Below are 25,925 nucleotides of genomic sequence, written 5' to 3'. Positions count from 1 at the left end.
ATAAAAATTATAAGAGGAAAAAAAGTTACTGGAAAACAATTATTTTTTCAAAAAAGGCAAAAATTGAAGATTAATAAAATTTTTAGGAAAGGAAAAAAATGTATATATATAAGGTACCAAAAAAGAAAGAAAAAAAAAAGAAAAGAAAAAGTAGGAAAAAAAAGAAAAGAAATAAGTTCTTTGATTTTTTTTTTGATTTTTTTTTTGGTAGGGGTGGGAAGAATCCTGTCTCCCTTTTGTCTGTAACCAGCCTCTTGTTGGAGTCTCTGGTCAGCTTGAGGTCCTGTGGCTTGATTGGTTTCTTAAGTCAGTTTGTTCGAACAGGCAAAAAAATACTCTGCTTTACCCAAGATTTTGAGATCCCCCTCCCAGATTAGTTTAATGGGAGGCAGATCTGCTTTGAGAATCACAAAAGAGGGGGATACAGTGGTGAGGCTAGGTTCTGGGTAGAGTTGAGACCTTTCACCAATCAGTAGCTTTTCCCTGGGACTATTTTGTGAAAAAAAAAAGAAAAAAACCTCACAGAGCCCAGCCTGGAGCCATTCTCAGGGTTTCTGTTTTTCAATTGATTGTTGAGGCTGCTAGAGGGAGGGACAGCCTCTGGCTCTGGTTACCCAGTGAGGAAAGCCACTCTTATGGCTGGCGCCTGAGCTGGGTGACTTTTCCCTGGATGGAGCTGAGTCTTTCAGGTCACTTCGCCGTTAAGTTCTTGTGACCTGCTAAATGAATCGTTTTATTCCAAGGCCTGAGTTGGAGCTGGCAGCTCCTCCAAGCTTTGTCGGTATCCAAGATTGAGATCACCGGTGCTGGGGAGAGAGGGGTGGCCTTCCCTCCTCTGCTCCCTGAGAAGGAGTGAGGACGTCGGCCTTCTACTCACGCCGAGTCTTGGATCCTGGGTCGTCTCTGGTCTGCAAACTGCAGGATGAAGATGTCTGCTCCTTGTCGGTTCTTGCTGGTGTTGAGTAGAATCTGCTCGCCCGCTGCATCTGGCTCCTTTGTCCTGGACTCTCTGTGTGCGCACTCCGGAATGGCTGCGGTCACCACCGTGACCCTGCCGCCGCAGCGGCAGCTGCTGGCAAGCGCTCAGATGTGTCTCGTTCTCTTGGCTTCCCCTCTCTTGTCTAACTCTCTGTCCTGTGATGGCACACTTGGTGTGATTCTCTGGCTTAGGACTGTTCACTGGAACTCTAAAACTGCTTTCTATGCAAGAGCTTGTTCAGATTCCAGCTTCTCCTCTGCCATCTTCCGCTGTCTCTCCCTGAGGATATTTCTTATCAAGCATTGTTGCCTCCTCCTTTGTTTTTCCCTTACAATCCCTGCCCTCCCATCTCCACGACTACATCCTCCCCACTCCGCCAAGGTTGTAAAGTTCGTTTTCGACATAGCATCTTGTACATTTCATTGTTGCAATGGGTCCACCTGTATCCCTATTAAACAACTTGTTTTTCCCTTCCTTTCCTCAAATCATACCAGCATCAAATCCAGTAAAAACAGGGGTTATATCATGGGGGAGGGACATACAAAGCAACAAAAAATTACCTTATAAATATGTTAGAAACAATAGCAAGAAAGAGAAACCACTTGAGTCCTTATGTTGGGGTTAATTTTGCCTAACATCAACTTATCTGACATTCTCTGCTTATCTCAGACATATAGTAGTTATTGCAAATAAGGGAAACCATGAGATCTATGTATCTTTGGGCCTGGCTTACTTCACTTTATATAATTTTTTCCATGTCTTTCCATTTCCTAACAAATGTGCAATGCCATTCTTTCTAATGAAGGCATAGAAATCCATTGTGTATATATACCACATTTTTTATCCATTCATCTACTGAAAGGCATCTGGGTTGATTCCATATCTTAGCTATGGGAAATAATGAGGCTTTTTAAATCTGGCTATTTTGTATCCTATCCCATGATCTCTCCTAGAGAATGCTAAATATGTTGGTGAGAGATTGTCTATTCAGATTTTGGGTGAAATGTTCTGTAGGTGTATGTGAGGCTCATCTAATCAAGAGTGAAATGTAATTGTGATAGACCTCCCTGTTGACTTGGTCTGGAGGGTCTCTCCAGGAAATCTGCAGGTATTATTGTGTTGACAATCATTTCAAAGTCTGTTTACCCAGAGGTAAGTACTTTGATTGTGTGTTCATACTAATTTATAATTGTTAAGTCATCTTCTTCTTATGATTGCTTCATCATTGGATTACAAACTTAGCACATTTAATTGCTTTGATTAAGGTGTATTTGATGTGGTAATTTCTCGATATTTCTGCTTTCTTTTCCCTTTCATTTGCTTGCACTGCCTTATTCCATTCCTTTTCCCCACTTTGATGTACTGCTTATTGATATTATAAAGATGATGTACAGAGAGGTTACAGTTACATAAGTAAGATGAAGAGAACATTTCATTTCGCATAATGTCACCCCTTCCCTCTATTTTTTCTTCCCATCTGCACCCACCAGGTCTATAGTTTAGGTTCAACAGAGTGTTCAGTGAGTAGCACAGCTGCATTTGTTCACCCTTTGTTCCACTATTTCTGTGACTCTAGGCTCACAAAAACAACAACAAAGAATAAAACTCTCTTGTTCCCATTTCCTGAGTTCTTTTTGAGAAATATTATTTTAAATGATCAGATGGACATAAGTATTACATCTCTGAATTCCTCTCCTGAGTATAATCGTTGCTTGAACTGTACAATTTATCATGTGCAAGTGCTGATTTTGTTTTTTTTTTTTTACCATTTGGTTTGTTTTCTTGTAGATTTACAGGTACATTCTATACTCAGAGAAAGCATAAAACCCATGTTTCTATGGATCTGGCTTACATTCCTTTCATTGAAAGCCATTGATAGTGAATTGAGTTGTTTGGATCAAACTATACTTTGGACTGAGGGTTTTGTTCATTCAAGCATTCTAACTCTTATATGTAGAGTTTGCCTTCCCAGTCTTTATTGACAAATCATTTTCAACATTACCATTTTGTACCTTATTATCCTGGTTTATTGAAACATCTTCCTCCTTTCCTCTTCTTTAGAAACTTCAGTGTTTATTAAGTGAGTTCAATAGTAGTGAGTTTTGACTTTAGGATTATGAGTTTTTATTTGTCTGCTATAGAATTATGGTACTTATGGGACTTACAATTGACAAGAAGCTAGTGTGGAATGATGATAACTATCTGTGATGATGAGGATAAAAGAAAAAGAACACACACACACACACACACACACACACACACACAGTAGAGGGCTCTGATCAAATCCATAAGTGAATGTAGAGACATGTTATAATGAAACCTTTTCTTTAATATTTAATTAAACTTTTTGTTTAATATTTTAAGATACGAGGGAGTAACAAATTTTCCAAGAAATGTAATTACTACCTTACTTATGTAACAGTACCCCTTCTGTATATCACCCTTGCAATAAAATTAAAATAAAAGATTTTATAAAAATTTTATAAAATATTATAATCATACAAATGAAAACATAATTGGGGTGGTAGCTTTAATATATCCTTGTTCATGATCAATTGACTATATGCTCAGAAGTGGGGTTGGTTTGTCATAAGATAGTTCTATGCTTGCTGTTTTAAGGACCTTCCATAATGCTTTCCAGACTGGCTGAACAAATTTTCAGTCCCACAACCAATGTAACAGAGGTCCTTTTTTGCCAGTTCCTTGCCAGTCTGATGGGAGAGGGAACTCTGGGTGCACACATCAATGATCTCTTTCTCCTCTATACTGACCTCAATCTTTATTGCATCAGGAGCAGCTCAGTTTCATTATGTTGTTTTATATAATGTAAAATCATAAAGTTTTATATAATGTTTTACATTATGTTTTACATAATTTTCTGCTTGCTAGCAAAAAAGGATTCTATTCCCTTCCATGTAACTTCCCCTGTCCAGGTCTCTAAGTTCTTCAAATTTCTCTAGCATGCCTGTATCTACGCCATTTTAGCTGTCAATATGGAAAATGAAGTGATGTTAGAAACATAACCTGTCATTTGTCTGTTAGGACTAAACTTTATTTTTAAGCTATTAAAATAAAATTAACATTAACAATGATGGCTTCACAAAAACAAATACCTAGGATTAAAAACCTAACATCTGTAAAGAAATCTACAATGAAATGTAAGGCTATGATATAAGATATTGGATAAGAAAATGGAAAGACACCCTGCGTTCAAAGTCTGAAAGAATTAAAATTGTGAAAGTGGTTATATTCTTCACATTCACTGTTATTGCACTGAAAAATACAGTGTATTTTTGCAGATACATAAAAAACAAAAGTAAGCCAAAAACCAATAGGAAACTCTGATAACCCCAGTTACCACTATGAAGATTCTTCTCTGAATCAAAGCTGGGCAAAAATGTTTCTGGGACATATTAATTCGGTGGGGTGGAAGAATCTGTGATCCCAGCTCTGTAAGAGGTGGAGATTTAAGGAATGAGAGTTTAGGGCAGTCCTATCTGGATGTTAGTCACAACAGTGGTGCCTGTCTATAATCACAGCTGTGATGGAAACTTAAAAAAGCATTGAAGTCCATTTTTTTTTGCACAGCTATGAAGAGAAAACATCAGAAAATTACACAGAGTACGCTGGATGTTGGTGACTCATGTCTGTAATACTTGGTATTCACCAATCTGGGATCAAAGCATTGCAGTTCAAAGCTGGCCTGGACAGGAAAGACATTGAGCCCCAATAAAAAAGCTGGAAATGGATCTTTGGTTCCAAGGGGTAGACTACAAGCATTGACCAAAAAGCTCAAGAACAGTGTGCATGGAATTAAATGAATAGGAACAGCACCAAGGTAAAACAAAAACAATACAAGAACAAAACCTCCAAAGTCACAGAGCAGAGGAGACATAACAGGAATGGGATGGAGTAACATTACCTTTCAGTCTTCATCATGGGAATCCTCTACTAAAATAGCCAGTCTCACACATAACTTAAACCTGAAGTAGTAAGAAAATGAGGGTGGGAAAGCAAAGTAGCTTGGACTCAATCAATAGCCCCAGAGTAGATTTCAGGTAGGGTGAAAAAAGTGACCATGACAGTTCTTGCATTCTCTGGAATTCCAGATATGAAGAGGCTTCGAAAAAAAAACAAACATGGAAAGACTTTACCTTAGCAGAGAAACTATGAACACACCCACATAAAATTTGTTAGGGAAACTAAGGTGAGAGGCCTCAGCTCAGCAGGAAATATGGGGCCAGCTACATCTCTAAGCTTTCCTTTTAGTTGTGGGTGGAACCACAGCTCAGCAGCTTACAAGGAAGGAAACAATGGGCAAGAGCAGAATAAACTGTGAATTGATGGTTGACTTGGGCGAAGGAAAAGACACTGGGTTTGGTAAAAATTATGTGAGGATGAGGATATTGGGCTCAGACCCCTAGTAGTTGCATTGAAGATTGCATTGAGTTCTTATGCTGGAAAGTGGGTGCTTAATAGACTCAATTCTAGAGAGATATTTCTCAATAGGTTAATATGTCACTACCAAGAAATAGACTGAGAACTGTGACAAATAATCACAGATATACATTAAACCCATTCAGCAAAGTAGTCAATACACCAACAATCACCAGACTGAGAAGCACCTAATAGTATCTAATTCAATGACTACAAAGTATCTTAAATATCAAGGAATAAATGTAACCACGGTAGTGAAAGAAATGTTCAAGGAAAAACATTGTTTTTTCAAAAAAGTAGAAGACATAAGAAAAATACTCCATTGGGCATAAATTGGGCAAAGAACTATTGTGAAAATTCCTGCGTTCTAGTCTTTCTATTGATGCTTGCTGCCACAGCTGGAATGACAGGCGTATTCCTCAATATCCAGCTTCTTTTATTATTATATTTTTGGTCAGTCATGGGGTTGAACTTGGCCTGGGCACTGTCCCTCAGCTCTTCAGCTCAAGGCGAGTGTTCTACAGTGCCACTTCCAGTTTTCTAGTTGTTTTGGAGATAAGAGTCTCACAGATTTTCCTTGCCCTGGCTGGTTTTCAACCATGATCCTCAGATCTCTGCCTCCTCAGTAGCAGCACCCAGCTCCAGCTTCTTTTATTTGCACAGAATCTCAGGATCTTGTATTTTGCCTGGGCTGGCTTAGAATCACAATCTTCCTGATCTCAGCCCTCCTTCTCAGCACACTCACACCTACATACAACCACATACACACACAGATACACAGACACAGATAGACACACACATACACACACACGAATATGTTGATTAAGAGGGTCTCATGAAAGTTGTGCCTAGGCTGTCTGTGAACTGTGATACCATGTGAGCACGTTGCACTACAGTCATGAGCCTCCATGCCTGGCTCAGTTCCTTATTGTGGTGTAGATACAACCGAGGACCTTAAACTGAGCCACAATCCAGGGCATATTCATCAAGGTTTTCTCTTCTTTCTTAATCTATTGCAGTACTACTTAGAAAATAATTACTTCTGTCTGTTGCTTCAAGTGTTTCCCTTATATATCTATCTCTAGTTTTATATTTGAAGCTCGTAAGTTGAGGACTCTAATGGAATGAGACGGAACTATTTCCAGTCTTTAACAAGTGACAATGCAGTTTTACAAACAAAATTTGTTAAAGAAGCAATCGTGTTCAGTATATGTAATTGGCCATGTTGTCAAAAATTAGTTGACTGTAGCTATGTTGGATTGTTCTGGATTATCTATTACGTTTACTGGTTTGCATATTTTCTTGGAACCAGTTTCAATGTGACATCCTTTCAGTGGTTGTGTAGTATAGTTTGAAATCAGGTTTGCCATATTGTCAGCATTGGGCTTTCTCCTCATGGTTTTATTCTTTCATTGTGCAAATCCAAATAAATTTTAAGAGTGTTTTACTCAAGGACAACTTTGGAATTTTAAAAGGAAATGAACCCACGCGTTTCATGGCAAATTGGGCATTTCAATAATGTATGTCCTCCTCCATAAAAATTGGAAGTGCTTCCTGTTCTATTTCTTCTTTGATTCTTGCTTCTACATCTGCTGGTTTTCAAGATTGATAGAGGACTTTGATGCCTTATGTTGAATTTCCCTTAGACATCTTTGGAGGCTGTGGCAGACAGGTGGGTACAGGGGTGTCTTTCTACATCAGTGAGTTTGTGTTGATGTAAAGCCTTCTGCTGGTATCTTTATGGCATTGAAACTATGAGATATCATTTGCAAAGAGATGTCTGCCTGGATGTGAGGTCTCTGAATTGATCCTCTAATTACAATGCCCTCATAACTTTAGTTGACAACTCAGAGACAGAGACTTTTTTTGCCCATTTCACAATTCACATGACATGGCATCATCTCATGCAATCCAGTTGCATCATCCCAAATAAATTTCATGCAAATAGTTTCTAGGCATAAACTTTGGACAAACTCCAACCAAGATAACTCCATCTCTGGGGCCTCACTATCTGTGTTCTTAGATGAAATCACAGCACCTGCAGTGAAGAAGGGAAATCTGGAAACATGTTTTCTAACTCATGTTTTTCTTCCTGATGTCATGCTACAAATGCAGAGCCCCTAGGAATACTCTTAGACATTACGTCTGGGGACTCACATGAGGCTTAGATTAGAGGTGAGCTATAATGTAGATCTCTGTCAATAAAAAGACACATGTGCACATATACATAAGTGAAACTCTGGGTCTCACTTCCTGCCAGCATTTCAGTTAGGCAGATGCTTCAGGGATGTGCTCTTTGGCTTTCACACTCCTCCTTCTCTATCTTCCTCCCCCTGTCAGGTCCTTGGCTGGCACTACCTGCTTTTCTACAATGAAGCACCGAGCACACATGGATGGAGATGTGATGATCGCTGGGTTTTTCCCTCTCTACACTTTGGGAATAGATCACAGTAACATCCATTCTGCCAGGCAAGAAGAGAACAAGATGTAAGTAATTTCATATTTCATTTCTATTACTGTTTCATTCTGAGGATGTTTGATGGGCTTGAGGAAACTCTGATCTCTCTCTCCTCTACACTGACCTCCATCGCTATTGCATCCAGAGCAGATCAGTTTCATTATGTTGTCTTACATCTCCTGTTGACTGATTTTCTGCCTGCTAGCAGGAGAGGACTCCATTTCCTTCCATGTAGTTTCTCCTTTCCAGGTCTATAATTTCTTCCTTATACTCCAGCATGCCCATATCTCTTCCATTTCAACTAATCACTGTGGGAAATGAAGTGATGTTACTAGAATCAAGTTGAGTCACTGGCATGAGTTCTCTTTTAAATGGCTGCCATTTCATTTCCTTACCCCTTATGCCAGTAGTCTGAGAACTTTTTTTAGTAAAATGTATATTTTGAGGGTGTTGATAAAATTTCTTATGATGGCTCATGCCTGTAATCCTAACTACTCATGGGGTTGATATCTAAGGATCGATGTTTGAAAATATCCCAGGCAGGAAAATCTATGAGACATTTTTCTCCAACTAACCAGACAAATGTTGGAAATAATGTGTCTCAAGTGAAAGTGTGTGAGCCTTGAGCCCAAAAGCACAGGAACAGTGCCCAGGCACTTATTTTGTGACCTAGAACTAGTGTGCACACATGCATATTCACATACACACATACAGTTACATACATACACATTCTTGGTGCACACAAACAGTTAAATTTCTAAATTCAGCCTTGTGGCATTGTTTCATGTCAGATAGGCTCCACAACACAGGTGTTACCAGGCAGATCCATGTTATGAACGATTCCCTATGGGGACATTCACCTGCCCAAGTTAAGTCTTTAGCTAGGATTGCAGGTATTGTCCACCAGTAGAGATAGTTTTAATTTCTTTAAGAATCTCTAAACTTTATTATATACCATAACCAAGACTCTACTTTTTCTCTGGGTTAATAAATAACTAATGGGTGTCCTGAATGATTTAATATCAGTTTTCTGCTGTGATTATCTATTTCCAATTTTTACATATCTGTTCCTTGATTGAATTTTTTTCTATTCTAGTTTTTAATTTTTAGAACTTTTTCCCTACATTATTCATCCTATGTGAGATGTATAGCTAACAAGATTGTGTTTATATGGCTTTCCCACAATTTCTTTTATTGTGCTGAAGCTTTTCAATTGGAGACAAGCACAGTTACTTTACATTTCCAGTGCTAGAGGTGGAAGTTATTGTCTTTTATGTAAGACAAATGTTTCTGCCATTTAATTAAACCCAGAGAATAATTATTCCTATTCTTTTATGAGCTATTGACTTTTCTTTAAGTTACCTGTGTATTTATATTTCCCCTAATTTTTACTATTATTTGAAAAGTTCATATTTCTATTAAAATCTAATCAATTTTGAGATAAAATACATGGTCTAGTCTAAGTGTTTCACACATGCATGCCCAGCATCACAATGCCACCAATGCTAAGGGTGTCATGTTTGAGCCATGTATTATTTGCCAACTTCTCCAAGAATCAGATCTTTATTGCTTACAATTTCTTTATGGTCTTATATTTCTTTGATCCATGTGTCTGTTTTTATCAGAATGTTTTTGCTATTATGACTCTGCAGTATAAGTAAAGAACAGGCACAGGGATGGTTTCATGTTGTTGTGTCTTAAACTAGCTCTGGCTAATGGAGGATTTCCTTGTTCATAAAATTTAGTTTGCCTTTTCTTTTTCTGTGAAGTAGGTGATAGGAATTTTGATATAGACTGCCCTGAATCTTCTATGCATTTGTTTTTCAGTAATACAGCTACTTATACCATACAGATTCTGGCATGCAGAATAATGGGAGGTATGTGTTCATATGTGGAATATTATGGCTTATCCATTTTATAGTTAACTATTTTTACTTTGATTTTATCACCCTGTTGTTATTGTAGAACCTCCTTTTTGCTTTCTCAATTATTGGCATTTTGTTTTAGTCTCTACTTTTTCTTCTACTTGATTATTTCATTCCATATACTAATTTTGGGTTCATATTTCTAATTCCTTGAGATGTAACATACATGCTTTAGTACAGCATCTCTACTCCTGATTTCAGCAGAGGTTGTTACAATTTTATTTCATTGCACTTTTTCTATCTCTATAGATTATGATATTCTGTTTTCATTTTTATTTGTTCCAAAGATCAGCAAACTTCTTAAACTTTACCATGAAAAATAAATAATTTAATCAAGTACTAATCATTTAGTTAAATTGAATACTTTAAATTAAATTTTAATTAAAGGATTTATTTCTAATTGAAAGAAATTCATTTCAATGTTATGCAAATATTTTCAGTGTTTTCCTTGTTAATTTCTAGCCTTACCACGCTGTGGTTTGCAGGTATGTGCAATGTACATTGCATCCTTTTTAGATTTGGCTCTTTTGTGTCCTATCCCAGGATCTCTCTTGGAGAATTCTCAATATGTTGATGAGAGATAGTCTGTTCAGACCTTTGGTGAAATATTCTGTAGGTGTATGTGAGGTTCATGTAATCAAGGGTGAAATTTAATTCTGATACCTCCCCATTAACCCTTTTCTGGAGGGTCTCTCGAGAAAATCTGCACCTAATATTGTGTTGAGTTATCACAAAGTCTACTTACATAGAGTTAAGTGTTTTGATCATGTGTTAATATACATTTTCAATTGTTAATTATCTTGTTCTGATTGCTTCATCAGTGCATTACAAACACAACACATTAATTGCTTTGATTAAGCTCTATATGATGTGATAGGTTATGGATACTACTGCTTTCTTTTCCCTTTGATTTGCTTGGACTGCCCTATTCCATTTCTTTTATTTCCAGTTGATGTATTGTTTATTGCTATTATAAAGATGACATACAGAGAGGTTGCAGTTACGTAAGTAAGATGAAGAAAACATTTCTTTTCCAACAATGTCACCCCTTCCCTTGCTATTTTTCCCTCCAATCCTCACCCACCAGGTCTATACTTCATTTTCAACAGGGTCTAGTGAGTAGCACTGCTACATTTGTTCACCACTTGTTCAACCTTTTCGGTGACTCCATGCTCACAAAAACAGAAACAAAAGACAAAACTGTCCTGTTCCCATTTCCTGGAGTTCTTTTTGACAAATATTATTCTATATGAACAGATGCAAATAGCTATTACATATCTGTGCTCCTCTCCTGAGTGTAATCTCCTTTGTTCTCACTGGGGGGAATGCTTAGAGATCTGTGTAATTTATCATGTGCATGTTGTGTTTTTGTTGTTGTTTTTTTAACCATTTGGTTTGTTTATTTGTAGATTTATAGGTACATTCCATATTCAGAGAAAGCATACAACCTATGTTTCTTTGGATCTTGCTTACATTCCTTTCTTACTCTTATTGAAGGCCATTGGTAGGGAATTGACTTTCTTGGAATCAAACCATCCTTTGTACTGAGGGTTTTATTTATTCAGGCATTCTAACTCTTATTTGTAGAAGATACATTCCCAGTTATTTTTATTTTTTATTTTTATTGTGAAAATATCATAAAGAGGGGTTACAATTACATTGACAAGGTAATGAGTACATTTCTTATCAAGCATTGTTGCTTCCTCCTCCTTTGTTTCCCCTTCCCATTCCTTCCCATCTCGCCCCCATGCCCAATCCAGTCCTCCACCCTAACCCCTGGCCAAAGTTGTAAAGTTCGTTTTTTGAAATAACGATTTGTACATCTCATTGTTGCAATGGGTCCATCTGTATCCCTATTTAAATGATTTGTTTTTTTCCCTTTCCATCCACAAATTATACCAACATCAAATACAGTGAAAGCAGGAGTTATACCATGGGGAGCGACAAAGAAATCATCTTATAAATATGTTAAAAACAATGGCAAGAAAGGAAAAAAATACATTTGAATCTTATCTTGGAGTTCATTTCACCTAACATCAACTTATCTGACTTTTTCTACTTGTCTCAGACCTTTACTAGTTATTGCAAATAAGAGAAACCATGGGACCTATGTTTCTTTGTCCCAGTTATTATTGACAGATCACTTCTCAAAATTGCCATTATGTTCTCCTGGTTTATTGAAACTTCTTCCTCCCTTCCTCTCCTTTAGAGACTTCAGTGTTTATTGAGTTTAATAGTAGTGAGTTTTGACTTTAAGATTATGAGTTTACATTTTTCTACTATGGATTTTGTGGTACTTATGGGACTTAAAATAGATTACAGTGAGCTACTCTGGAATGATGATAACTATGTGTGATGATGAGGATAAAAGAAAAAAATATGCATAACTTAAGTAGAGATATAATGAAAGCTTTTCCTTTAATTTTTAATGAAACTTTTTGTTTAATATTTTAAGATAAGATGGGTTAACAAGTTATCCAAGAAGTGTTGTTACTACCTTATTTATATACCTGTACCCCTTCTGTATATCACCCTGGAAATAAAATAAAAATATTTCATAAAAATTTTATAAAATATTGATACAAATATAAATACGAATGAAAATGGCAACTACATTTTATTGCTCCCATCATTTGTAAATTGAATTTTTAATTTTACATTGTTCTATGGAAAATATTAGATAGGTTAATAATTTTTCCTCTTCATAATAATTATGTGTAAGATTTGTGAGCCACATTTAAAATGTTAGAACATTCTCAACTCACTTATACACTCACTTTCACCAGTAAGATTCATTCATTTTTGGAGGCAATTGCAAGTGCGATGTTATTGTAATTTCAACCTTGAACTTTGTCAATGGCATAAAGAAAGGCAATGGATTTTTGTGAGTTGATTTTTTATCTGGCTATTTTGTCAAATTTCAGGATCAATTTTAGCAGCTGGGGAAAGGGAGATTTTGAGCTCCTTTAAGTACATGATCATGTCATCTGTAAAAAGGGATGGTTGTACTCATCCTTCCCTGTATGGTTCGCCTAAATGCTTTGACTCTGCATACAGCTCTTGCTAGGCATTCCAATACTATGTTGAAGAGGAATGGAAAGAGTGAACATCCTTGTTTTGTTCCAGAATTTAGGGGAAATATCTTTAGTTGGTTACCATTAAGCATCAAGTTTGCAAGAGATTATTCATATACAGTCTTTCTTACATTGAGGAATGTGTCAAATATTCTTAGCTTTTCCAGACCTTTTATCATAAAGGGGTGTGGATATTGTCAAAGGGATTTTCTGATTCAATTGAGTTAATCATGTGGCATTTGCCCTTGCTTCTGCTGATGTGCTATAATACGTGAATTGACTTGCATATGTCAAATCAGATTTGCATTCCTGGTATGAATCCCTTCAATGGTAATGTATGATTTTCTGGATCAGTTGTTGGATTCTATTTGCCAGTATTTTGTTGAGAGGTTCTTCGAGGAGAAAGATATAGACTTTTCTTTTCTCAGTGTGGCATTCTCTGGTTTGGGTATGAGTGTAATGCTGGCTTCATAGAATGAGTAGTGTTCCTTCCCTTTCTATTTCATTGAAGAGTTAGAAGAGTATTGGTAAAAATTCTCTTTTAAAAGTCTTTTAGAATTCAGCTGCAAATCTATCAGGTGCTGGGCATTTCTGGAAAGGGAGGTTTGTTACTGTCAATGCAGTTTCATTGCTTGTGAAAGGCCTGTTTATTTCATTTATGGGATTTAATTTATTTTTCATATATTATTGTTATTGCAGAGTTGATATGCAGAGGGGTTACAGGTACATGAGGAATGAGTACAATTCTTTTTGAATCTTGTCTGTACTTTCATCACTCTCTCCCTGTCTTTCCTGCCCATCCCCACCCACAATATATCCAGTTCATTTTCTACATAGATTCTAGTGAATATCAGTTGAAATGGCTCACTGTGTCCCTCTCTTTCTCTGATTCCCATTGCCTTCTCAAATCCGATAAACTTATACAGAAGAAAATGGATTCTGAAATCAGAAACTGTGATCACAAGGAATAAACCAGAGCAGAAACAAATGACAGTCAAAAGTAATGTTTCCTGAAGTTATGAACACACTTCTATATGTATCAATCGAATATATTTCTTCCTCTGAGAAGTCTATCTTAAGGTCTTTGGCCCTGTTATTGATTGGGTTGTTGAGTTGGGGAGTTTCATTGTGTGGAATTAACTTTTTTTTGTGTGTGGTATTAATTTTTGAGACCTACGTATATGTTAGATAGGACCCCTTTATCTGATATATAGCGAGTCAAGATTTTTCTCCCATTCTGTGTGATACTCAATTATCTTCCTAGCTATGTCCCTTGCTATTCAGAATCTCTTCGGTTTAACACATTCCCATTTATCCAGTCTTTCTTTGATTTGTTGTGATTCTGGATCTTTGTTTAGAATGTTTTACCCTGTGGCTAGAAGGATTACACAATGTCTGGCCTCACATTGAAGTATTTGATCCATTTAGAGTTCACTCTGGTGCAATGTGATATATGGTTATAAAGCCTCTGTTTTCTTCATGTAGATAGCTAATTTTGCCATCACTTTGTGTGAAAGAGGCTAGCTTTCTTGGAAGCTGTGTTTCTTGGTCCATTATCAAATATTAGGTGGCTATATTTTTGAGAGATTGTTTCTTTGTCTTCAGGTCTGTTTGATTTGGCTTCTGGCCTATTTCTGTGCCAACACCAAGATTCAATTTTGGAACTGATCTTCCTCCAGTTAAGGATTTTATTTTTGCTACTCTAGATCTTCAATTATTCCATATGAATTTTTGGTTTGATTTCTGAATTTCTTGGAAGAAAGTTACTGGAAGTTTGATGGGTATTGCATTGGATTTGTAGATTGCCCTGAACAGAATTTCTATTTTCATGATGTTAATTCTTCCCCACTAGGAGCATGGGATGTTTTCCTATATCCTAAGTCAGCTTCAATATCTTCATAAGAGTTTTAAACATTTTCACAATATAGATCCTTCCCATCTTTGGTTAAGTTAATTCTTATGAATTTTTTTAAGACGTACAAATGGCATTGCTTTCTTGATTTCAGTATCACTCTTCTCACTGTTGCCACACAGGAAGGCTACTCATTTCAGTGGTTTGATTTCATACCTTGAGTTTGTGGAACATAAAGTGCATTTCTATTTGAAGTACTTATAAATTCCTTGTGAATCCTTCTAGTCCTGGGCTTTTCATGAATGGGAGGCCTTTAGGCCATTTCAATTGCTTTCATTGTTATTGGTATTTGGACCACCACCTGGAACTGGTCCTCCAAGAAAGGAGTCTCCTATGAGGAACTCACAGATTCCAAAGACAGTTTTGAGTTGGCCAGAAGGAGTCTTCTTGAGGGGCCTCTGTGTCTGGATGTAGCAGGCTCATTCTCCTCTTCCTGTTTCCTCTTACGTGTGGTGTCTCTCCTCCTTTGTGTTGTGTGACAGCAGCAGCAGCCTCTCCATGGGGTCCCCAAGCTGATTGAGATGTCTGCTGTGCGTTCCCTCCTTGTGTTTCTAGGGTTAATGCTTTTTGGTGTGATTTCTTCATAATCACACTGTTCTCTGTTTAAGTTTTGACCGGTGGCACTTCAGGGTGTGAACAGTGGGCCTAGGTTGTAGCCACTCAGCAGGTGTCTGCATGCTGTCTTGCTGTATCCTGCTCCTGTGTTTCTGTTGTGACATTTCTTCTGTATTTGAATGTGTCTCTATTTAACTTTTGATTGGTGGGGATATCTTGAGGTGAAGTGGATGCAGGGAATCTAAATAGCTATTTGGCAGGCACATCTAAGGAGTTTACATGTGATGTTGCCATGATTTTCCTGGAAGTGTCAGTTTTGCCTATGAGATGCACCATCAAGGTATTGACTTCAGATTTTTCTAATTGGTTGATGCAAGCACTTACAGACATGGACTGTCCTCTGTGAACTGCCTTTGTTGTGGGTCAATGGAGTTGATATTTTATGTTTTCTCACATTGAATCTCAGAAATGATTAAATTTTATCTCACTCTTCAAAGATTTCCTGAAGTCTCATCAATGAATTGCTCAGTTTCCATGAGTTTGAGTATTTTCTTTGATTCATTTCCTGCTGTACTCAACTTTTGTTGTGTTCACAGGAATCAGGGTACACACTCTTGTATATTTTTCTTGATTATGGTGGTTTCTGTTTTGTGATCTGAAAAACTTCCTTTAGTATTTCATGAAGAAAGGGTCTACTGGAGATACATTCTCTTAACTGTGCTTTATCCTTTTTTATTTCCACAGGACAGCTTTGATAGGTGCAATACTCTTGGATAATTTAGATTTTTTATCTCCAGTAATGCAATGATTTCTTGCCATGTTCTCTTGACTTATATGAACTCTACTGAGGATTCAGCTGTTATAGAAATGGGTGCCCACCTATATGATAGAGGTCTCATTTCTGTTCTTCTTTATAGACTCACCCCTGAATATGTATTTTGCTCATGTGATCTTCATGTTAAGACAGCTGGCTGTAGATGTCATGGTCAGAATTTGATTATCCTTTCATTTTCAGTACTATTACTTTGTATGTATCTCTATTTTTGCTTTTTTGAAAATACTCTCATTAACTTTTTTGTATATTTTTATTGTAAAGATAATGTACAGAGGGGTTACAGTTACATGAGCAAGGTAATGAGTCCATTTCCTATCAAGCATTGTTACCCCCCTCTCTGTTTTAGCCCTAAGATTCATTTTCTTCCCACTTCCCCAACTCTTCCCTCCTCCTCAGCACTTGTACAGTTCATTTTAGGGTCTTGTACATCTCGTTGTTACAATGGGTCAACCTGTATCCTTATTTCAGCATTTTGTTATTTCCCTTCCCCTTCCCAAATGTATATACATTTGTTATTCCCCTTGTATATACAAGATTCAGGACACCAAAATCAAATACAGTGACAACAGGGGAGATACCATGGAGGAATAACATACATAGAACAAAAAAATCACATACTTCATGATAAGTACATTAAAAAGACCCAGAAGAAAGATAAAATCTCTTGTGTCTCTATCTTGTGGTTTATTTCGCTTAGTATCACCTTATATGGTCATATTTTTTAACCTATTCTGTTTGTCCTAGACATATACTAGCTATTGTAGATAAGGGAAACCATGAATCTATGTTTCTTTGGGTCTTTCTTACTTCACTTAATGTAATTTTTTCTAAGTCTTTCCATTTCGTAAAAATTGAGGCTGTTTCATTCTTTCTGACAGAGGCATAAAATTCCATTATATGTATATGTGTATATACATACATGCATGTATATATGTATGCATTTTTTGATCCGTTCATCTACTGAGGGACATCTCAGTTGGTTCCATACCTTTACTATGGTGAATAATGCCGTGATAAACATACTTGTCCTAGTAGCTTTAGTATAGCCTTGCTTGTGACCATTTGGGTAGATGCCTAAAAGTGGGATTGCTGATCATAGGGGAGCTCAGTCTTCAACATTTGACAAACCTTCTTAACACATCTTAATTCCTACATTTTATTCCTCCATATGTATATGTTGAAGCTCACTATTTTCTTCTGCTTAGATCATGTTAGACTATGACAGGCTTTCTCTGTGATTACTTCACATATACCTACACTATATATTGAACAAGATGATCCTTTCATTAGTATTCCCAATGTGTCTTCATTGTTTCCTTTTAAACAATACCAGTTGATATCATTATTTTAGTTTCGTTACACTATGCCTACTGGCGAGCTTGCATGCAAATACACACAAGCACGCACAGACACTCACACATACCATGGCCCAAGAGACAGGACACAGAGAAAGAAAGAAAGTACTTTGATCATCTTTGTTACTTTGTATTCTTTCCATTATCTCAATCTAAATATATTGGGAAGAGAGTAATAATCAAAGCATTTAACCATGGAGGCTTGGAAATGGGATTTCTAAGCAAAGCTTAGCTACAATTCTCTTCTCCACCCTCATGTCGTGAGTTCCTCCCTCAAAACTGAATCCCTTAAAATTAGATGTATCTTTTTGTATTATTACATAAATAAAAATTAAATCCCAATAGTTCAGCTTTTTTCTGGTTATCAGTAAGAGCTATTCAATATGTTGGTCTGGGAGCAGAGCTTGCTATAGAACCACTCATAAATAACACTTTGCCTCTGAATATTGCAGTTAAATTAAACATTCTTTAGTTAGCCTAACATGTCATATAAACACATAACAGAAACTGGGTGACTGTAAACACCAGAATTATTTTCCACACAGGTGTAGCTAGTTGCCCTAATGTAAAGGCAACACAACCTTTTCTGTCTCAAGGAAATCAAATCCTAGACAACAGCCTTTTGCCGAGGTGCATGAGGTGATAGAGGAAAAAAAAGCTCTCCCTCCACTTAAATAAGAATCTGAATCTCCTTCATGACAAATGCCCTTCATGTCCTTACCTAGATCTTTACACAAACATAAGACACTACATTCACATTCAATTCTAATTGAGGTAATATGTTAACATATTCTTTGACAACGAACCAAGCATTTATGCTATTGAATTCTTAAGTTTTGAAATATTCTTCCTCAATTTGTTTGATCATTATGCAGATTTATGTTCAAGAACTATCAGTTTGTTTTGGCCTTGGCTTTTGCTATTGAGGAGATCAACAACAACCCAGATCTTTTACATAACTTCACTCTGGGATTTAATATCTATGATGTTCAATTCAGAACCTGGACAATGTTTAAGAATCCCTTCACTTGTCTCTTTGGGAAGTACAAGATTCCAAACTACTCCTGCATGAGAGACAGAAAGTCTATAGCAGTACTTACAGGACCATCAAGAATAACATCTGACCAGATTGGGACATTGATGGGCCTCTACAGATTTCCACAGGTGAGGGTGCAAAGTGTGGAAGGATATAATAATGTCTAATTTGGTGGCATTCAGGTGTCAGAAGAGAATAATAGGAAGAGGTTCTGTTTAGGAACCCATCAAGTTTTATATTATCAAATTATAACTACTCAAAGATAGTTCTAAATATATATTTTCACATTGTTTCAAACCTTATCAATAATTTTTGTTAACAAATCAGGAAATGGAAAAGGACTTTGCAGTGTATTGACTGAGCAGGGTACAGATGGCTTCCATCAGTAACCCTAGCTAATCAGGAAACTTGTATCTCCAACTAACCTGCAAAGGGCACAAGGTGAATGTGTGACTCCATTGGTACAGCACAAGTCTTCAGGAAAATTGCCATCGAATGCAAGAAGTCATGACTTTGTGCCCCTGTACTAGTATTCATGTACACACACACACACACACACACACACACACACACACACACACACACGAAAGGTATTATGTTGAATGAAGTAAATCAGGCTCAGAATTAGAAAAGGTAAATATGTCCTGTCCTATGTGAAAGTTCGATCTAAAATATGAACATGTAGTATGAAATAACTAAGGAACGCACAAATAACCACTTACATATATACGTGATCAATCTGACTAAAGTATAGTATACAGAGGGTTGGAAATCCATGGTGTAACTTTTCTGAGCTACTGAGAGTATAAAAATGAAAACCAAATAGGTGAAACATATCTTGTCTGAGATGGGTAGGTGTTAAGGAAAAAATGCAAAGAAATATGGAATGGATTGGTGGTGAAAAGAACCATAATATTCATGGACATGCGTGAAAATGAAATTGGGAGTGGTTGAGGTTGATGTAGATGCAAAGAGTTGATGGAAATAGGAACAAAGATCAAGAGACAATTACAAGTCAATTGCTGTGTTGGGCAAATTACTTTTTCAAAAACTAAAACAATACCTTCCTTCCACCTACTTCAATTGGTTCTTAGACTTCAAGACTGAGATTGTGATGCATGGTAATCTTCTCACTCATAGAGTGCCCAATTTTCTTTCCCTTTAGTTTACCTTTGGACTTTTTGATCATGCCTTGAGTGACCATAAAAAGTTTCCTACTCTCTATCAGATGGCACCAAAAGACACATCATTAGCCATTGCCATGGTCTCATTACTGCTTCACTTCAGCTGGAGTTGGGTGGGACTGTTGACCTCACAAGATGAGACTGGTCCATCCTTTCTTGCTGAATTGAAAGAAGAGATGGCCAAGAACAAAATATGTGTAGCCTATGAGCTAATGATCTCAACCCAAGATATGTCAAATGTATTCAGATTCATGTCAGTTCATAATGAGATAAATCTATCTTCAGCAAGAGTACTCATCATATATGGTGATAATGATACACTGATAGCTTTAATGGTATTGATTGAGCAAATTTTTATACATGGAAAAATTTGTATTGTGAACTCTCAGTGGTATTTCACTCTGAAGAAGAAATATTTCATCCTGGGCTCCTTGTATGTACCTCTTATTTTTACACATCATCATGCAGAAGTTTCTGGATTCACAGATTTTGTCAAGGTAGTTAAGCCTTCCAAATACCCAGAAGACATTTTTCTTGCGAGGCTGTGGTTTCTCTCTTTTAATTGCTCTGATTCTGAGTCTGACTGTGTAACATGGGACCATTGTTCTCATGATGCCTCTTTGGATTGGTTACCTGGGCATATTTTTGAAATGACTATGTCTGGAGATAGTTACAATATATACCACACTGTGTATGCTGTGGCCCAGACCCTCCATGAGATGCTTCTTCATCAAACAGAAGTTCAAACAATGGGAAATAGAAAAGAAAAATTGCCTTCCCCTGAGCAGGTAATTTCTTCCATGTTGGAGTACACACACCATGAGCAAAGGCACTTTCTAGAGGGTTTCCTTATTGTATGAAATTAAATTTTTCTGTAAGTATGCATGTGTATTTCTGGATATGTATAGGTATATATGATGTGTATTTATATACACAAATATTTGTATATTTATGTTTGTATACATCTGTCATACATCACTTGGTTGCTGAAATTAATGAATATTTCACTATTTGAAACATTTTTCTCAACTCTTAAGCTTTTTCCTTTCTATTATCAGAAAACACTATAAACACAAAATTGAACAAATATAGATTCACTTTTAAAAATCAAACATTTCAGGTCTTTTTCAAAAACCTATATGATTCTTTATGTTCCAATTTCTTTGACATACATAGACATGTATGGATATGCTGTTAAGAAACAAAGTCCAGTAACAAGGATAAAATATATTACATATTGCTATAAATTAATTTTGGCCAGTGCAGGGACTTGAACATAGTGCCTAGGCTATGTTGCTGAGTCTGTTTGTGCTCAGAGTTAGTACTCAACCATTTGAACATAGCATTTCTCCTGGATTTTTCTGAATTGTTTATTGGAGACTTCTGAATTGTTTATTGGAGGCATGTTTCTCACTAAATTTTCTGCTCAGGCTGGCTTCCAAGCAGGATCCTCTGATCTGAACCACCTGCATAGCTATGATTATATCTATAAGTCACCAGCAACTTGCTCAGGAATTCTTTTAGCTACTAATAACTTCAACATATTTATAGCTAGTGTTTTGAACTGCAAAATGAGCTTTTCCCTACGAGTTTTTTCAGTCATAGCAAAGGATGACCTACTGAACAGAATTATCTATATTTTTCATGTGACCAAGTTTCATTCAACTTTTGGTATTGAACATTTAGCAAACTCAAACTATACACAGTCAAAAAATAGTGGTTGTGGCAAAATGGATTAAAATGATTTCTCTGGAAAAAAGTCATTCTAATCCTTTTCTGAGTAATCAGGAAAGATTCTTTTTCAAAATGATTATTTTTTTCCTCCATAGAATTTCTTCTGAGATACTTGATTAGATGTCTCTACACTTTTTGAATTCAGAATGAAGAGTGTTTCTTACCTCAGGTTTTTTGTCTTAACTCTGTGATTTACTTCACCACAGATGATGTCTCTTTTTTAGTTGCACATGTTCCTGAAGAGCATCCAGTTTTACAATTCTACTAGAGATCAAGTGATATCGGATGAGAAAAGGAAATTGGAGCCAGAGTATGACATTGTCAATATTTGGAATTTTCCAGAAGGTCTGGAACTTGCAGTGAGAATAGGGAAGTTTTCTCCATCTGCTCCACATGGCAATCAACTGTCTTTATCTGAAGATATGGTAGAGTGGGCCATTGAAACTACAATGGTGAGTTGGATCTAATCTAATAATTTTAAGGACAGAAATCTGCATGAGTCACACTTTAAATTTATACCTGGATGAGTGTCAACAAATTTCTCCTATAATCCTAACCACTAATACAGCTGAGATAGAAAAATATCATAGTTCAAAGTCAGCTTACACAGGAAATTCTGTGAGACTCTTATCATCAATTAACCTCCAAAAATCTGTAGGTAGAACTGTGACTAAGGTAGTAGAGTTCTATGAGCAAATGTAGTTCAAGTCTGGTGCCCAGGCCTTGATTTCAAGCCTCAGGATTAGAACCAAAATAGTTAATGGTGCTCCTAAATGTTAATTTTGAATTTTGTCATTAGATGTAAATTAAATTTATCTCAGTAGGTATCTAACACTGTGATCAAGTATCTGAGGAATTAATTCATGTAGCTGAAAGGTATCTTTTGCTCACTTCTGGTTAATTGACATGCTACTTAAACATTTTTGGTTAGAGGAATCATTGAAGACACCTGGGACAAATTTTCCATGGTTCCATGTCATGACCACTGGGAAAAAAAATGAAAGAAACTATGCTCCGGGGGATCACATAACTGTATAAAGTGGAGGTATATTTCTTGCTCTTTCCCATGTCACAGAAGAGTAAGAGAAAGCATATAATGACATGAATTCAAGAAAATCCCATAAGGATGTGTACTAGAAATTACTTTCTTACCACTACTTTCCACCTTTTATAAATCTCATGCTTTCCAGTAGTTCAACAGGCTAAAAGTCAAGATTGAAGCACACAGACTTTGGAAGTCATGAAATAGGGAATCCCTAACAGAATACAATAAATCAGCTGCACTTACCTGCTTAAAACATTATGCTTAAACATCCCATTTTAAAACAATGTATTGTTGTAGTATCTGGTATGAGTCTGAACTGTTATTGACACATCCCTTCCTTCCTCAGACTCCTCAATCTGTCTGCAGTGAGAGTTGTAGTCCTGGATTCAGGAAATCTCCTCAGGAGGGAAAGGCTGCCTGTTGCTTTGATTGTACACCTTGCCCACAAAATGAGATTGCTAATGGGACAGGTGAGTCCATGACTTATAAAGAAATCCTTTCTCTCTCCCTGGTTTTCCTCAATCTGGACATGTCAATTCAAAAACTGTGTATTAGGATTACAGAGCCCATTCCCCTTTTCTCTGTTAATAACTAAATTCTGACAAGTGGTGATATTTCTAATGGTAATATTATAGAACATGGCTTTGAATTACATATTTAGAAAGACTTTCTAGTCTATTGCATACAAAGTTATCTCCAGGAATCCTTCGCATCACTAATCATTAGGACCAGTCTAAATTCTAACATAAAATTAAACATAAGTCCTATAAGGAATGCATTCATCTGAAAACTTGCATTTTTCTCAAACAAAAAACTTGGATGTTGCTTGTCTTTATTTCTCAGTGCTCAGAGCTCTTTGAGCACAGGGCAAGGGCTCAGTAAGGTAGATTCACTTTAAGAAGTGAGCATGACTCTAGATTCCAAGATTGATCAATCTGTGAAAATAAGAAGGATAGGAAGAACACAGGTGGCACAGCCTACAAGAAGGTGGAATGCATGACAGGAAGTACCCCAAAGCTCTCAGTCATAGCTCTCAATATTAATGGACTTAACTCTCCAATTAAGCGACATAGACTTTCTAGTTGAATTAAAAACCAAGATCCTTCTACATTCTGCCTGTAAGAGACATATCTTGCCCACAAAAACAAACATATTCTGAAAGTGAAAGGCTGGAATAATATCTACCAAGCAAACGGCCCCCACAAACGGGGGTGGGCATTTGCAATCTCAATATCAGTTAAAACAGACTTCAAATTAAAATTAGCGAAATGAAATAAAGGAGGTCATTACATACTAATTAAGGGATCTCTCCTTCAGGAGGTTCTTACCATTCTAAAGATCTATTCACAAAATAAAGGAGCACCTAATTTATCCAAGAAACATTACTTTCCTTAAAATCACACATAGATCCAAAGGCTTACAGAATAGGGGCTTTAACACACCATTATCCATGCTGGATAGGTCAACCCAGCAAAAACTCAACAGAGAAATCTCAGACATAAACAACTGCATAGATCAATTTGACTTAACAGGTATCTACCAAATATTTAACTCAGGAGCATCAGAATATGCATTCTTTTCAACAACACATGGAACATTCTCCAAAATAGACAACATTTTTGGTCACAAAGCAAGTTTGTCCAAATTCAAAAACACTGAGATTATGCTCTGCATTCACTCAGACCACAAGGGAATAAAAATTAGAATTCAACACCAATAGCCACCAGAGAAAATTCTGTAATACATGGTGGCTGAATCACACACTACTGAATTACCAGTGGGTCATAGAAGAGACTGTAAAGAAAATTCAAATATTCAGGATACTCAGCAAAAATGAACACACAAATTACCAGCTCCTCTGGATCACAGCAAAGACAGTACTCAGAGGCAAGTGTATAGCTCTTAGTTCCTACGTCAACAAATTAGAAAGATCTGAAACCAACAATTTAACAAGGCACCTGAAACTCCTTTAAAATGAGCAACAAGCTAAACCCAAATCCAGTAAATAAAAAGAAGTAATTACAATTAAATTAAATAAATTAGAGTCCAAAAAACAAAGTAAGAATCAACAAAATAAAGGGTTGGTTCTTCAAAAAAAATTATCAGAATTGACAGACCCTTGGCAAAGCTTATTACAAAAAGAAGAGAACACACCCATATGAACAAATGCAGAGATGAGAATGTTAACATCACCACATAAACAAGATTCAGACCATTATAAGGGAATACTTCTCAAAACTTTATGCTAATAAGCTTGAGAATCTGGAAGAAATGGATGAATTCTTAGGAAATATTGGCATACCCAAACTAAATCAAGATGAGTTAAAGCAACTGAACAGACCCATACCAAGCATAGAAATATAAACAGCAATAAGTGAATTTCCACATAAGAAAAAAACAGGACTGGATGGATTTACAGCTGAATTCTAGGCCTTCAAAACAGAACTGACACGAATCCTCCTCCAAAACTTCAATGAAATTGAAAGTGAACGTTCACTACCAAATTCTTTCTATGAACCCATCATAACCTTCATCCCAAAACCAAGTAGGTACTCATCAATGACAGAGAAGTATACACTCATTTCTTTGATGAACACTGATGTAAGACTTCTCAAAAAAAATTTGGCCAATCAACTTCAGCAACTTGTCAAAAAAATCATACACCATAATCAAACAGGATAAATTTCATGGATGCAAACCTGGTTCAATATATGGAAATCAATTAGTATAATTCATCACATCAAAAAGAGCAAGGATAAGAATAACATGCTTATCTCAATAGATGCAGAAAAAGTATTCAACAGGATCTAACACCACTTAATGATGAAAGCACTGGAAAAAATAAGAATCCATGGAACATTCCTCAATATAATAAAGCCTGTATGTGACAAACCTACAGAAAGCATTACAATTAGGAGTGAGAAGCTAAAGCCATTTCATCTAAATTAAAGAAGGAAACAAGGATGTCCACTCTCTACTTCTGTTAAAGTTAGAATACCTAGCAAGAACAATAAGACAACATGTAAACATAAAGGGGATCCAAACAGGGAAAGAATAAGTAAAACTCTCCCACTTTGCAGATGACATGATCTTGTATTTATTTATTTATTTTTATTTATTTTATTTTATTTGTAAACATACTGTACAGAGGGGTTACAATTACATGGGCAGGATAATGCGTACATTACTTACCAAGAATTGCAGCCTCCTGAAAACATTACAGGATGGAATAGGAGAAACCCTAGGTCTCCTTGGCTCAGGTCGAAATTTTCTGAATAGAGACCCGGAAACACAACAAATCAAAAAAAGGTTGGACAAATGGGATTGCATAAAGTTGCAGAGCTTCTGCAGGGCAAACGACATAGCTAGCAAGATCAATAGAAAGCCCATGGATTG

General features: G+C 36.5%; 1 protein-coding gene across 1 annotated transcript in view; it reads left to right on the top strand.

Moving 5' to 3' along the window:
• The first annotated feature begins 1,027 nt into the window (after positions 1–1,027).
• LOC106000691 (vomeronasal type-2 receptor 116-like) overlaps positions 1,028–25,925 on the top strand; it is a 38,732-nt gene continuing 13,834 nt past the window's right edge. The window contains exons 1-7 of the mRNA XM_013035979.1: positions 1,028–1,075; positions 7,063–7,088; positions 7,757–7,903; positions 18,406–18,694; positions 19,732–20,538; positions 21,709–21,936; positions 22,876–22,999. Of these exons, the coding sequence (XP_012891433.1) occupies positions 1,028–1,075; positions 7,063–7,088; positions 7,757–7,903; positions 18,406–18,694; positions 19,732–20,538; positions 21,709–21,936; positions 22,876–22,999 (1,669 nt within the window). The remainder of the gene's footprint in view (positions 1,076–7,062; positions 7,089–7,756; positions 7,904–18,405; positions 18,695–19,731; positions 20,539–21,708; positions 21,937–22,875; positions 23,000–25,925) is intronic.

Source organism: Dipodomys ordii, unplaced genomic scaffold, assembly GCF_000151885.1.
Source record: "Dipodomys ordii isolate 6190 unplaced genomic scaffold, Dord_2.0 Scaffold235, whole genome shotgun sequence".
NCBI lineage: Eukaryota > Metazoa > Chordata > Mammalia > Rodentia > Heteromyidae > Dipodomys > Dipodomys ordii.
Note: the sequence above shows the minus strand (reverse complement) of the source record. Positions and strands in the feature narration are given on the sequence as shown.